The sequence below is a fragment of the Patiria miniata genome, unplaced genomic scaffold, assembly GCF_015706575.1.
Source record: "Patiria miniata isolate m_02_andy unplaced genomic scaffold, ASM1570657v1 HiC_scaffold_19, whole genome shotgun sequence".
Lineage (NCBI taxonomy): Eukaryota > Metazoa > Echinodermata > Asteroidea > Valvatida > Asterinidae > Patiria > Patiria miniata.
Window position 1 is genome coordinate 3,361,201 of NW_024037057.1, and position 14,333 is coordinate 3,375,533.

At 43.3% G+C, this 14,333-nt stretch overlaps 3 protein-coding genes across 4 annotated transcripts in view; 1 reads left to right on the forward strand and 2 right to left on the reverse strand.

Moving 5' to 3' along the window:
• Positions 1-3,143, reverse strand: part of LOC119725337 (TBC1 domain family member 9-like) — a 42,948-nt gene extending 39,805 nt beyond the window's left edge. For both annotated transcript variants that reach the window (XM_038196733.1, XM_038196732.1), the window contains exon 1: positions 2,981-3,143. In XM_038196733.1, coding sequence (XP_038052661.1) covers positions 2,981-3,024 — 44 coding nt within the window. In that variant the 5' untranslated portion in view covers positions 3,025-3,143. The remainder of the gene's footprint in view (positions 1-2,980) is intronic.
• A 335-nt stretch (positions 3,144-3,478) lies between these two features.
• LOC119725338 (transmembrane protein 101-like) lies at positions 3,479-6,396 on the forward strand. The gene is made up of 3 exons (XM_038196734.1): positions 3,479-3,654; positions 4,714-4,894; positions 5,847-6,396. The coding sequence occupies exons 1-3, from the start codon at positions 3,521-3,523 to the stop codon at positions 6,291-6,293; spliced, it is 762 nt and encodes a 253-aa protein (XP_038052662.1). The 5' UTR covers positions 3,479-3,520; the 3' UTR covers positions 6,294-6,396.
• A 2,466-nt stretch (positions 6,397-8,862) lies between these two features.
• The window catches only part of LOC119725339 (condensin-2 complex subunit D3-like), a 36,634-nt gene continuing 31,163 nt past the window's right edge, over positions 8,863-14,333 (reverse strand). Inside the window, 7 exon segments of the mRNA XM_038196735.1 lie at positions 8,863-9,070; positions 9,073-9,146; positions 9,376-9,457; positions 10,531-10,699; positions 11,157-11,337; positions 12,026-12,240; positions 14,086-14,318. Of these exon segments, the coding sequence (XP_038052663.1) occupies positions 8,931-9,070; positions 9,073-9,146; positions 9,376-9,457; positions 10,531-10,699; positions 11,157-11,337; positions 12,026-12,240; positions 14,086-14,318 (1,094 nt within the window). The 3' untranslated portion in view covers positions 8,863-8,930.

Consider the following 14,333-nt stretch of genomic DNA (forward strand, 5'->3'; position numbering starts at 1 on the left):
CCTCTGATAACAAAGTGAGTGCCCCCAGCTGGTCAGTATCAGGCACCCTCCAGGGCCTCCAACTCCTGCCAATTGGAGCCTTCACTGTTAAGACTTGTTATCTGCCAAATAACTGCAGCTGGAGGGCATTGGCATAACCAACTGACATGCAGTAAACTACCCTCAGAGAGTAAGGGTTAATGAACAAAATTAGCCTTAACAATTTTGCATTCACTGTGTGACTGGACTGGGAAATATTTAGCATCCCCCGGCCCTCCCATGGCAAAATGGTGTACATGTAACTACGATTTTGACCTTTTTGAGATAAAGTCTTTTTTGGGGGTTTTGGGGGTGCTGTTTCCATTAAACGAACCCTCAAGTCCACACGGCTTTCTGTTTTAAAGATGGCAGGGCGTATCTCATGCAAAACCGTGCTTGCTTGATTCACTTTCTTTGACAAAAGGGTGCATATTGAGATACACCCTGTTTTGGCAAAAGGGCGTAACTATAAAAGATGCACCTTTTTGCCTTGTAATTATGCAGTGAGTGTGTTATACGCATTGTAGAAATGCAATAATAATAGTACATTTGGATGCTTTCTCAAGATACATCCTTACCAAAATAATCCTTTTAATTATGTTTGTGATACTTTATGGTAAAAATGGTGTAGCCGTTTCACATTGCCTCTATCCAAAACTCAGCAAAGACAAAAACTTGAAGAAGCTAACATTTCCACTGTTTATTTACATCATTCACAATCTGTGGTAGAAAAATTGGTTTAATCAATGGTAAAATAGAAAAAATTGAAGACCCTGAAATTTAAAACTGATTTTTCTCGAAATCCTTTTTTTTTTCAAGATATCCTCGACTCACCATAATTGACGCAGGTAACGCTTGCAACGCGCGCGCGTTGTCCAACGCAAAATGAATGCGAGTGCGTCAAAACATATCCTCGTCATTTTAGGGGGTCCGACGATACACCAGTTTGCCATGACAGGACCGCTCCCCCCCCCCCCCCCCAATAAAAATAAGTTGTAGGCCCCTAGGCTAGGCCTATGCATTTTCCATGTTTTTCTTTAGCTGGAGTTACCCAGCCCTGAGTTTTATCATTGGGTTGTCTATAAGGGCTGGAGCGAATTTTTCTCGTAACTTGTAGTATTTGCAAAAAAATTTGGAAAATGTTCAATTTTGTCCCCGTTACACACTAATTGCAACTGCAACTCACCCCTAACTTGCCTGGAATAACCATTACACATGCACTAATATAAGGTTTACCACTCGCATCACAGCTTTGGTACTGGAACCGCAACCAATAGTGCATGAAACAGTCATCGGGTGTTACGCTTCCGCGTGACGTCATGCGCCAACAGCCAGCGCAGCCGGCAAAACCGAGTAGTTGACAGCGATCGCTCTCTGTGCCTGTTAATCGACCGCCATTCATTGTACACAATTTTTTTTGTGCACAAACCAATTGCGGTCCTGGCCAATCCAGCAAGGTTGTCAAGTTAGCGGTTATTCCTCCTGTTTTCACTGCAATTGTAGGCTGAATCTTCATCGTGGATCGTTTTTTACTTCAAGGACCTGTGTAATGCTGTCACGCCCCAACTATCGCATCGGTCCCAACTATAGTTGGGCCTGTCCCAACTATAGTTGGGACAGGCCCAACTGTAGTTCCACAGTTGGGCTGTCCCAACTATAGTTGGGCCTGTCCCAACTATAGTTGGGACGGTCCCAACTGTAAATTCCATTGTTGGGCTGGCCCATCTATAGTTGGGCCACTCCGATCTTTTTATTTTGCGGTGTCCCAACTATAGTTGACATTGATGTACAACCATAAAACGTTCCCTACAGCTCTGATACACGTCTGACTTTACTGGGGACCACTGAAATTAGCTATTGATGGGGCGAATCTATAGTTGGGCCATCCCAATCTTTTTATTTTGCGGTCCCAACTATAGTGTACATTGTTGTACGATTATAAAACATTCCCTACAACTCTAATACACATCTGACTTTACTGGGGACCAATGAAATGATCTATGGGTGGGGACCATCTGTAGTTGGACCACCGCAATATTTATATTTGGCAGTCCCAACTATAGTTTACAACTGATGTACGACTATAAAACATTCTCTACAGCTCTTCTTACATTGGCTTACATGTCCGACTTGGGACCTTTGACATTAGCTATGGGTGGGGCCCATCTATAGTTGGCCGGCCATGGCAATATTTGAATTTTGCAAAATGTTGCTGGATAATAAAACCCAGCAGCTGGACAACTCGTCCAACTAGGCAGTACCACGTGACCGGCCAGCCTTGCGGCATGCATGCACGACGAATACACGGTGCCAGCGCCGCGGAACATTTAAACAACAAGATCTATCAAGCATGAAGCATCCAGCGCAACTCCAGTCCTAACTATAGTTGGGCCGACCCAACTGCCGCACTATAGTTGGGACAGTCCCAACTATAGTTGGGACCGATGCGATAGTTGGGGCGTGACAATGCCATTACTAATAGTAATGGTTATTCCAGGCAAGTTTGGGGTGAGTTGCAGTTGCAATTAGTGTGTAACGGGGACAAAATTGAACATTTTCCAAAATTTTTTGCAAATACTACAAGTCACGAGAAAAATTCGCTCCAGCCCTAAGTTATAGACAACCCAATGATAAAACTCAGGGCTGGGTAACTCCAGCTAGTTTTTCTTAGAAATCAGTGATTTTCACAACTGATATTTCTACCTCCATGGCATGCTTTCACTAACTGGTGCGGTTCCAATTGCAGGTAATTTTTTTGTACCATGCATTACTTTTCTGTTCAAATCATTAAGCTAAACAAAACAAGGAACCGGAAAACAAGCCCCGCCCCTTCAAGTTCAACTTCAAGTTTCACCCAACAAAAACAAACATCACGGAATGATGAACCACGACAGCACAAGGACAGCTGTTTTCAAAAGCCAAATTTGTCACCTCAGCTACCAAAACCTTGCAAAATACTTACCACAGAGCGTTTGCTAATAACACCTCCTCTGGTCTCACCCACATTTTTTACCCGATCAGTGGAAAAATGGAGTGGAATTCTTGACAAAATGTCGAGGGGCATCGGGACAAAAAGTCGCCGACCTCTGATTTTTTTTTTACTCGCATACGGCCGGGGGTACGACAATTAGTCTGGCATCCTGTCATATGGTTTGCACGTTTTAAAAGAGTCGCTCACCAGACTTCATACGTGTTTACTAGTCTTTAATACAAGGCTGTATTAACTATTATTATAATCCAAAAATTTAGTTTGGATCATTAAATGATTCAACAGAGACACCTTTTCTTGACAAATAGCAATATAACTTATATCATTAATATCAATAACAATAAAAATTAAGAAAATCCAAGCAAAGTTACCAAAGTTTAGAAAGAAAATTTGCGAGTTCCTTTAAAAGAGTTACCGGAACTTCGGAAGTCTATCGCCTCAACGAAAATCTTGTAAACTAAACATTGAAACGCAAGTGAGAATTGAGTACCAGACTAAGTTTAAGTTTCCAAGATGGCGGCGCCCAGTGGGAGAGGGAACATTTCTCTCGGTTTGAAGAAATTGGGTGCATTCATCTTGACTAGACTGCCTTTTGCTTCTGCTGTTGTTTTTGCTTTGCTCTGCCATGAACGGGAGAGTAACGAAAGGCAAGAAATGTTTATTCTACAGGCCTAGATCAAATACGTGGCGCACTTAGCTATTGAGCCCAGTTTCCGGACACGTTAACTAACACAGCTTGAACTTTGAGTTTGAGTGCCTTCACTGCCTCAGTGTCATGACTGTAAACACAATTTGTAATTAGATAAAAAGCCACGGATCACTAAGAAAAAAAAAATTCTAACATTACTTCGATTAAATTAAAATTAGGATTTGATTAAAAAGTTAACATGCTTCATTGGTTAAACTAAAGACATAAAGAAAAGGAATGGTATTTTTTGGGTAGTGGATATTTTGCCGGAGGTAATGACGGCAAACTAACGATTACTAAAGGTTTGCCGGCGGCAATCCATATCAACAGAGGGCGCTGTACTCTTTAAAATAGGGCTGAATTATAAGATGTATTAAATTCCCACCAAAAGTTGTGTAGCACGTTTGGTGTAATGGTTAACCAAAGGCTCTAGTAATCGGGATGACTCGCGTTCGATTCCGACCGCAACACAATTTTTATTTGATTTTTTTCTCATCCCCAAATAAATAAGAATATTCTTCTTTTATTATTTTAACATGTCTCAAACAGTTTTTGCAGAGTATTACATTTTCTTTTTCAGATTTGTGGCTCTGGAGGATTTTTTTTAAAAGGGAAATAAAGTCCGAAATTATAAAATGGTCTGAATTCCATCTTGTGAATACGAGGTAACAACGATAATTTTGGCATGGAGCCAGACTAAAACTTGTCACCGGAAAATGTTTAAGTACAAAAAAACAGTAACTGCGCATGTTCAGTGCATATCCGGCAAACTAACGTTTACTGAAGGTTTGCCGTCTCCGGCAAAATATCCACTGCCGTATGTTATTGATCGTCATCATGAATTTTCATACATCAACTGATATATCATTTAATGATTTAGTATTCAAAAACCATAAACACACTGGTTGGGAGGCTTTGGGAGGGCAGTTATAAATGTGAATTGAAACAAAAATGGAATAGATATGTTGAACATGTTGCATTGATTAAAAAACAACAATGTTTTCTTCTTTTTTTTCAGGCCGCTGGGGTATCCCCATATAGTCATCTACATCCACGTAGCCCTCCTGATGCTGGAAGGAAGCATGATGTCCTTCGCTACCCAGCGATCTCTGTTTGCCCTGATGTGTGCCGTGCAGATCGCCGTCATGATGCTAGTCACGCACACCAGCCCTTCATTGCGGTACAAACCGTGGCTCATGGTAAGCATATAAAACAGCCGAAACCCAGTCACAAGCAATAAACGTTTTGGCTGGTATCAATTTTATGCTAAGCATATATTGGAAAGATTTCCATATACGAAGTTCACTGATTTTCCTCTGTATTGACTAACAAGCCCCCAGATAGCAATTTCATGTCATCAAAGTCAATTTGAGCAGTGAGAAAATACAAGCATTTTCTTAGAAAACACTTAAAATTTTTCAGTCCAATCTCATAGGGTTTGTACACAGGGTGTTGAGTGAACTTCGTATATATATGGAAATCTTTCCCATATATTTTCTGTTCTTAGCATTTTGGTATGGTAAGCAGCTGTTATGCCCAAACTTAATAGCAATGACCCAACTATGGTTGGGGAAGTCCCAACTATGGTTTGGATGATGCTGTAATTGGGGCGTATCACCTGTATGAGCTTGGACCCTAACTCCCTACGGTATGTGAAAAATCGTATTACAATTAGAAGATGTTGGACTGTAAGGGCTCAGGGTTAAGCTAGATAAAAGGGAGTTTCTACTGGGATGCTGAACAATTATGGATTTTTGAGAATTTTGGAAGGTTTGTAAAAAAAAAAAAGGACCTCCAGGCCGAATTCTGGACAAGTTGTATGAAGAATCAGTCACTTTGCCCGAAAGAAGATCTGCATTTGTCTTGGACATGATCCAGGTAAATTTTCATCAATACCGATAACTTCATTGGGGGAAGATTGCAGGGAAGTTGCAACTTATGCCCGATTAGCTCTACTGAGTGGAGCGTTTAATTAGGGGTACCCCCCGTAATTCAACGTTCCACTCAGTAGAGCTAATGCCCGATACAATGTCTGCAACCTGCAACCAGAACTCGTCCGATATGAATTGAGACCGGCCCTAATAGGGTAAATTACAAAGCCAAAATAGATCTCTCTCCTGATTTTCACTCAGTTTATTTTATTGTCCAAAGATCCGGATGCTGTCCCGAGACCTGGGCGTGATCGGCTCCTACCTAATCCTCGCCAGCCGCACCCACGAGGAGCTGAGCCGCAGGTACCGCCTGGCCAAGTTGTACCCCCTTGGGCGCAGCCTCCTGGCTTCCTACTTCATCGTCCTCGCTTTCCAGCTCAACCGAGAGGCGGTGGAGCAGGACGCCTTCGTCCATCACATCCCCGGCGGCATCGTCGCCGTCTCCGCGTTCTGCGGGGCCTGCATGGTGTGCAGCCTGATGTTCCTGTCCCAGTACAAGGTCAAGCCCGCTGTTCGGGTCCTGATTGTACTCGGGCTGTTGTTCACGGTGATGGTGGATCTGGATTTCAAGTATTGGAAGCGGCGGCACGTGGAGTATTGGAATCAAGTGACCATTCTGGTGAACGACTTGGGCATGGTGGCAATGTTACTGTTGCTTGCGACTTAACCATTGCTCTACTAGACCCTACAGGACCCTAGATAATACCATTTATTAGTAAGTGAAAGTTAAGTTTGTTGGAAAGGCCTTCTTTCGTTAATTTCTTCAAAATGACAGCTTGCCAGAAAGAATAATTTCACAGGGAGTTTAGTCCCCTTACAATCTATCAACCAAGTATGTTTTTCAACAATAATTACGTCAGATACTTTTTGGATAGCTGCAAATGATGGACTGTAGCTTTAATGCAGGTGGTAAATCGAGGTTTACCTCCAAGGTTTTACAGGGTTTTACATCAACCTCGAGTTGTGAAAACCTAATGTTTTTCACATTTGGATTCATTTGAAACATAGAAGGAAGAGTTCAACCTCCTGGTGGTGATAAGTTTGAAATCCTCTGCACAGTGAATACGGGCAATTCTCAATACAGTGCGTTCCAAATGGTCCATGGTTCCATCAAGAGTTTGCCAAAAAGATCTAGTTGCAACAAAATACTGAAATCAGGTAGACTGTAGTACAGAAAGTCAACTTTGACTTGGCACTAATGCAAAACCACAAGTCCGGAAAGTTTTTATTTAACCCTTAAACTTCCCCAACTCCATCAAAGTCCACCCCCTCCCCCCATTTTGGTGGATTTTGGGGGACTGACTCCTGCAGGCCTGGTGTGACTAAATATTGATGGAGTATGATGGACTTGGGACTTTATTTTGGTAGACTTGGTCCAGAACTTAGTAAAATATAGTAGAGAGTTGGGGTTAATTGTATGTTAGCTGTAGAAGGTAATAAGGATTTCATCCCAAGCATAGAGTGAATGTTTTTGTGAAAGAAAATAAACACTAATCAAGAAACAGAATACTAAAATGAGTTCCATTAGATGTTTTTTTATATTTTATTAGTGAATACAACAATGTATTTTTGTGCTGACGGAATAATTAGATTTGTTTTACAAGATATACTGGACTGGTATGAAAGAATTTGAGCCACACATTTTCCCGCACTCCTACGCAAGACTCGGCTCAAAATGCATAGACAACATTCTACAAAGATGTCCATTTGTCAGGCATGCAACTGGGAATTTAGGGGAAATATGAGGACAATTTAAACCACACTTTGTATGGTATTTTTCAATTTGTAATGGCATTCATGAGAAGTAAAAAAGGAGGAAATCAGTAGACCCAAGGAAAAGTTGCATGCCTGATTTATAAGGGAAGGGTAAAAAATAGATATTTACTGATCCAAGGAAAAGTTGCATACCCAATCAATGTAGCATCTTTAATACTTTTTTTGTGGTCGTACGTTTCTCTGGGTAATCTATACTTTAAGTGTTTATTTTTTTAAACTAAATTTACTTTAATTTGGTTAAGGTTGTTTTTCTCGATGTTAAATGGGTTGAAATAATTAAACGCATCTGAAACTAGTATAATTTATTGTTCACTCAATTTGAAAACAATAAAATTAACAATTTATGGAATGATATCCTAACTGGTGCTTGAATTGGGTCTGTTTCTCAGATCAAGAGAAGGTAAACGTGCGAAAAAGTAAACAGATACTTGATATCAAACAAAACAGGTAATAGCTCAATTAAATTTGGGGCTCATTTTTTTTCCCCGGCACTTGTCTACAAAATGGTAATCATATAACATAGTATCAAACCTGAGGCACTATTATTGAAAAATCTTACAGAATTTACAGCAAAATTCATTTCCATAATTTTTATTAAATCAAGATCGAAAAAATGTAATTTAGAAGTGGTTAAGCCTTTTCTATTTTTTCCAACGTTGCTTTTTCTCCCAACTTATGTTCCTCCACCCCCCCCCCCCCAGATATGAACCAAATTATTGGCCAAGTATTGCTTATTTTACTGGAAAAGAAAGTATTTACTGTATGTAAAAAGCCAATCGCTGTCATCAAAAGTAATCAGCAGCAATCTGAAATCTGTAAACTTTAAATTGCTCCGACTTGATTTCCACTGCTCATTTTATATTTGTTTTTTGAAAAATTGGACTAGACTCAAAATAATGAATAACTCTCACTAAGATTCAATCAAACTCATCAGATTCAATCAAAGATGTCAAACTTGTTTTGTGCATTCCTGACAGGCAGGGCAGTTTGGGGCGGTACAGGGAGTAACAGGCAGGGCAGTTTGGGGCAGTACAGGAAGTAACAGGCAGGGTGGTTTGGGGCAGTACAGGGAGCAACAGGCAGGGTGGTTTGGGGCAGTACAGGGAGTAACAGGCAGGGCGGTTTGGGACAGTACAGGGAGTAACAGGCAGGGTGGTTTGAGGCAGTACAGGGAGTAACAGGCAGGGTGGTTTGGGGCAGTACAGGGAGTACAGGGAGTAACAGGCAGGGTAGTTTGGGGCAGTACAGGAAGTAACAGTCAGGGCGGGTTGAGGCAGTACAGGGAGTAACAGGCAGGGTGGTTTGGGGCAGTACAGGGAGTAACAGGCAGGGTGGTTTGGGGCAGTACAGGGAGTAACAGGCAGGGCAGTTTGGGGCAGTACAGGGAGTAACAGGCAGGGCGGTTTGCGGCAGTACAGGGAGTAACAGGCAGGGCAGTTTGGGACAGTACAGGGGGGGGGGGGGGTACTTATAGGTCAACTAATTGTTACAAAAGTTTCCAAGAAGACTCTTCTGGAAGTTGCTTGTATCATTTCTGCTTGGATCGCGAGCTCCTTCGCGGGCGTGGATTTCTCATCTCTGTCTCCTCTGCCTGGAAAGATGCCGAGGAGGTGCTGGCCCGGGTCCTTCTCTTGTCCCCCTGGGGTACAGTTTCCTCACCCCCGGGGCGCTGCTGATCCTCGCACGGGCGCGCTGGGGACCCTGTTTCGGGGAGGTGATGTTCCACGTTCGGGGCTTCGGTGTCCTGTCATTGAAATTAGTCAGAATTAGTCATCGGATATGGACTTCAGTGAAAGTAACATGTTATTGTAACTTGCAGAGTGCCAGCTTCAAGTGGTATGGGAAAAGCCTCTCACCAGAAGCCTCCAGCTCCGGTCTGGCGCTTGCTTGCTTCTCAGGTTATCATTCACTATGCACAGAGCTTTTATGGACAGCAGGTGTATTTACAGCATTTGCATAATTGATTGACTTACGGTTGATCGGGTGACAGCATGAGCAGCAAATCTTTGTTATTCTCCACCTCCAGCTGGGGAGTCCAATTCGCCGTGCCGACAACTTTGGAAAAAGAAAGGAAAATCGTTATGTGGCAGATGGATACATTTCGCTAAGTCTACTGAGGTAATTTTGTATGTGATATTTGATATCAAAAGGCCCATGAGATGAAATTTTCTGAGGAACACATTTTGTGCAACTTTCTACTCCTCTTAAATGTGTAAAAACTATTCGGTATCCCTTTTTTGGTTAATTTTATTGAAAAGTGCAATTCTTTTTTTTCTTTTTTTTGAGGTTGGAGGTGGGGTTTGGACATGGGAAGTTGCAACTGGATGTGGTTAGGGAAATAGGGTTGGGGTCTTGTGTAGGAGTGAAAGTAGGCTTGACGAGACTTCCTCTTCTTGAGAGTTGGGAAGGTTAGGGGTCAGGGACGGAATGGTATGTTGTATGGAAGTGAGAAAAGTGGTAAGGAAGAGACTTACCCTTCTTGGGATCGAGGTAACTGAAGACCCTGATAAGTCAGGAGCTGGGGATGGGGTGACGAGAGGGTGGAGGTTTTGAATGGAAGTGAGAGGAAGTGGTTAGGGAGAGACTTACCCTTCTTTGGATCGCCTTCACTGAAGACCCTGATAGGGAGAGAGCTGGGGATGGGGTGATGAGAGGTAGGGTGGTTAGGGATGGAGGTTGGGGTTTTGTATGGCAGTGAGAGGAAGTGGTTAGGGAGAGACTTACCCTTCTTTGGATCGCCTTCACTGAAGACCCTGATAGGTCAGGAGCTGGGGATGGGTGATGAGAGGTTGGGTGGTTAGGGATGGAGGTTGGGGTGTTGTATGGCAGTGAGAGGAAGTGGTTAGGGAGAGACTTACCCTTCTTGGGATCGACTTCACTGAAGATCCTGATAGGGAGAGAGCTAGGGATGGGGTGATGAGAGGTTGGGTGGTTAGGGATGGAGGTTGGGATTTTGTATGGCAGTGAGAGAAAGGGGTACAGAAGAGACTTACCCTTCTTGGGATCGACATCACTGAACACCCTGATAGGTCGGGAGCTGGGGATGGGGTGATGAGAGGTTGGGTGGTTAGGGATGGAGGTTGGGGTTTTGTATGGAAGTGAGAGGAAGTGGTTAGGGAGAGACTTACCCTTCTTAGGATCGACTTCACTGAAGACCCTGATAGGTAAAGAGCTAGGGATGGGGGAGGGCGACAGAGGGATGACACTGAGATCCATGGGTGCCTGGAAGGTGATGTTAGCGATGGTCTGGTCTGGGGTGCTGATGGCTCGGCTCCTCATGCCGCGACGAGGCGGGGTCTACAGAAAGTCACAAATAACAATAAACAATGAGATGTACAGTAATTGGTAAAACGGGAACAAGCTTTTCTCACTGAGCTCCTCAGTGTGTCGTCTGGATCGGACATTCACGTGGGTAGAACCACGGTTGAAAGTCCGTGTGCCAGCCAATCGAAGTGGTCTTTAGAGACTGTGGAGTCATTTCATTCAGAAATGTAGACTAAGCTGTGGATTGGCCAATTAAGATGCCATGTTTTTGTAACACAACGAGTTACGGGAGACCCAAAAGAAGGTCCCCGCTGAAAAGTGAGCCTCTCGAGGTCGAGACGCAGTCTTGTTTTGCATAATTAATTGCCGAATCTGCTCGCATATCACAGACTCTTGCTGGGCAAGCGGATATTTCGTAGACTACGAGAATTGGGCCTGCTGGCCACCCCCTAGACCCGCTGCAGTTTCAATCAATTCAGAGTTCCCAAACCTTGTTCTGTGCAGCGGCATTCTTCTCCTTTAGGGGAGATCGCTTCTCAGTTTTCACAAGGACTTCAGACGGGACTGCGTGTTCTCGCTGGGGATTCGTCGTCACCGGGGGACAGCGTTTGGCCGACGCGATGGCTCTCCGGGCCGAGTTGACGATAGCCTGGGCGGCCAGGGAGATTGGTCTGCGGTATGAAGTACCAGAGTTGTAAAAGTTCAATTTCAAATCGATCACAAGTTAAATAATTGGTGCATCACATGTCAATCACATGTCAAATCACAAGTCAATCACAAGTCAATCACTTGGCATTCAGGGAAGCTAGTATAGGTTTTGTTAAAATGTTCATTCACTTCTGAAAATCGGTCATTCATTTTCGTCTGAATTTGAGAATCATGTTTCATTTTCGCTACTAGCGCATTCGATTCCATTTCGATTCCTTTTATTGATGTCCATTTAGATTCGTTTACAAGACTTCTTTTTCGCTTTTAGAGGGCGATTCCAAACTTTTACCGTTCTATTTCACTTTTAGTTTAAAGCCATCGGCACCAGATACAATTAGAGGTTTCTTTTTCATTAACCCTCAATCAAATTAGCTGTACCTGAAATCAATTTAGACAAGGTATGCTTGCGTAAATGAATGCGCAGGTAACGTAATTGGCCGTCTGTTTCTCAAAACTGAATGCACGGACAATGAAAACAATTGAACTTTTGTTGAATTGAAATGGGATTAAAGACGTGCACTTAAATTCGGACGAAAACGAATGACCGATTTTCAGAAGTGAATGAACATTTCAGGAAATTGGCCCGGGAAAACCTATAGTACTGGGCTCATTAAGAAAACAAAGTACTTCTTTATTTCCACAAGGCCTTACCTGTTGGCTCTGATAGGAGTGGCCGGCCCGCCCCCGTTGATAGCTGGCTCCTCCCCTCCCAGGGCACCCTCACCGGTACCCCTGGGTGTGGCTTTGGGTGTGGCATCGGGTGTTACTTGGGGTGTGTTCACCACACCCGCCCGAGGGGTGCGGATGATCCTTGGGGAGCAGTTGGCAACAGCCCTGGGGGAGAGCACGGCAGGTAAGCCGACACCCTAAAAAAAAAAAGATGAAAAAAGTTTTATGAAAAAAAAAAAAATTAATTTCATCATTTGAAACTCTGCATGGTAAAAATGTGCATACAAGTTTGGTTGGCAGATACACAAAAATATTATTTGGTAAATTGTTCATTTATTACAGTGAGGTTTAGTCTCAAACACTTTTTCAAATAAACAAAAATGGAAACTGACTAGGTTCATTATAATAAAGCTTGAACAAAGAAATTGATTTGAGCGGGGTATGAACCTGCAACCCTTCGGATTGCCGTTCCGGTGCTCTACCAACTGAGCTATCCAGCCCTATGTCGGCGGTTCCCCATTTTGTCAATGTCTTCGTTTAAGGGGCGCTAGTCAGAAGCCATACACCCATATATGCCATGTGGCCAGGGACCACGCCAAAAGTCACGATGCTAGCAACATTAGCAATGCTGCCAACCTGGGAAATAGCAAACGGGGATCACTCAGAGGATGTGACTTTTTGATACACATTTTTAAATAAACCACAACGGGATCCTGACTAGGTTCATTATATTACATCGTCCGTGAACCTGTTTTCTAGGCATCAAGTTTTCGAGGTTTGACCTTGTAGCAACGCACATGCGCAGATTCGTACCACACAACCAGTTCATGAGGTGAACACTCCTCTTAAGACCAACTTGACCAACCATATAGACCACTCGGGTTGGGACACACCATTTTGGAGAGTTTGCTCTGGGGATTAAGACTCGTAACCGCACTGATCCTATAATTGGTTCCACAGCGGAGCGAAGGTCACTCTGCCTGAGAGATTTCATGCATATTATTTCGTTGCTAAATTCAATCTAAAAGTATTATCATGATGATGTACCTGAAATATTGACTTGTTTTATTATGTTGAACTGTGAAAATCGGTGAATAAATGGCCGAGAAGGATCTTTTACTGCTATGCTAGCATAAACCACAATCACCAGAATGTATAGTACCAGCATCCTAGCTCCATGGTTCCAGAAAGCAGTGTGGCTAACAGGTGGTAGTTCATTTAATCACAAGTCATTATCTTGCTGGGACTGTGGAGCAGGGAGGGGAGTTTTGATTACTTAAGGGCCCCCCAGGGGCTCTCCACAGAGGTCCAAAATGGTGTGTGAAACTAGCCACTTTCTTTAATAAGAGGGCCAATTTTCATCATGTGATTTGTTGTGTGTGCGGTACGTGTTCCACCTCCAGCCCCAAATGTCTGTGTTTTTCTCTTGCTTGAAACAAATCCTTACACCCGCGAAAACCGGTACATCGAGTACCTATACATTTTAAAGGTATAGTCCATCATTTGCAGCCATCCGAAAAGTAACTGGCGTAATTATTGTTGAAAAACAAACTTGGTTGAAAGATAGTAAGGGGACTAAACTCCCTGTGAAATTATTCTTTCTGGGAAGCTGTCATTTTGAAGTAATCAACGAAAGAAGGCATTTCCAACGGTGATTCTTAAGAAGCACCGTAGGAAAATTTAAATTAGTAGTTCGTTTTGTTATTCAGCACAACGCGCACAAGTATTGGAACGACGCACACGCGCGCGCGGTTGTTATAATTCGTCGGATCAGTGCGCGACGTCGCGTAAAGCTGCAATTCAAAACAATTCAAAACATGATTCAGTAACTTTGGATTTGAAATTGAGATCTTAGAATGCTGTTTTTCTTGGAATGTACAGCTGAAGCTTAGCTGAAACTTCATCAGGTTAGTTGCTCAGTATCCTTCATTAGATTTTGAACTCTTTTGTTGCTTCAAACGAACAAATTGCACAAATTACAAATGATGGACTGTAGCTTTAAAGTGGTAATTATGTTAGCAGCGTTTTCATTTTAAGTTAACCTGCTGAGGAGAGGTGAAGGGTGTGGCAGGCCGGATCCTGGGCGTGGCCGTCTTACTCCTGGGCGTGGCCGTCTTACTCCTGGGCGTGGCGGCTCTGCTTCCCGGGCGCGAGGTTGCCGCGGTACCAGAGGCGGCCTGTTGTTGCTTCTTGGCGGCTTCTGCCTGCTCCTCCTCGAACCGTCTCAGGTCAAACTCGATCTCGGTTGCCAGCTGCCGGTCGGCGGCTAAGATGTCTGAGTAAAAACAGG

Coding starts and splice junctions, on each gene's coding strand:
- LOC119725338 (XM_038196734.1), top strand. CDS start 3,521: ATGGCGGCGCCCAGTGGGAGAGGGAACATTTCTCTCGGTTTGAAGAAA. Junction 3,655..4,713: donor GAACGGGAGAGTAACGAAAG/GCAAGAAATGTT, acceptor CTTTTTTTTCAG/GCCGCTGGGGTATCCCCATA. Junction 4,895..5,846: donor GGTACAAACCGTGGCTCATG/GTAAGCATATAA, acceptor TATTGTCCAAAG/ATCCGGATGCTGTCCCGAGA.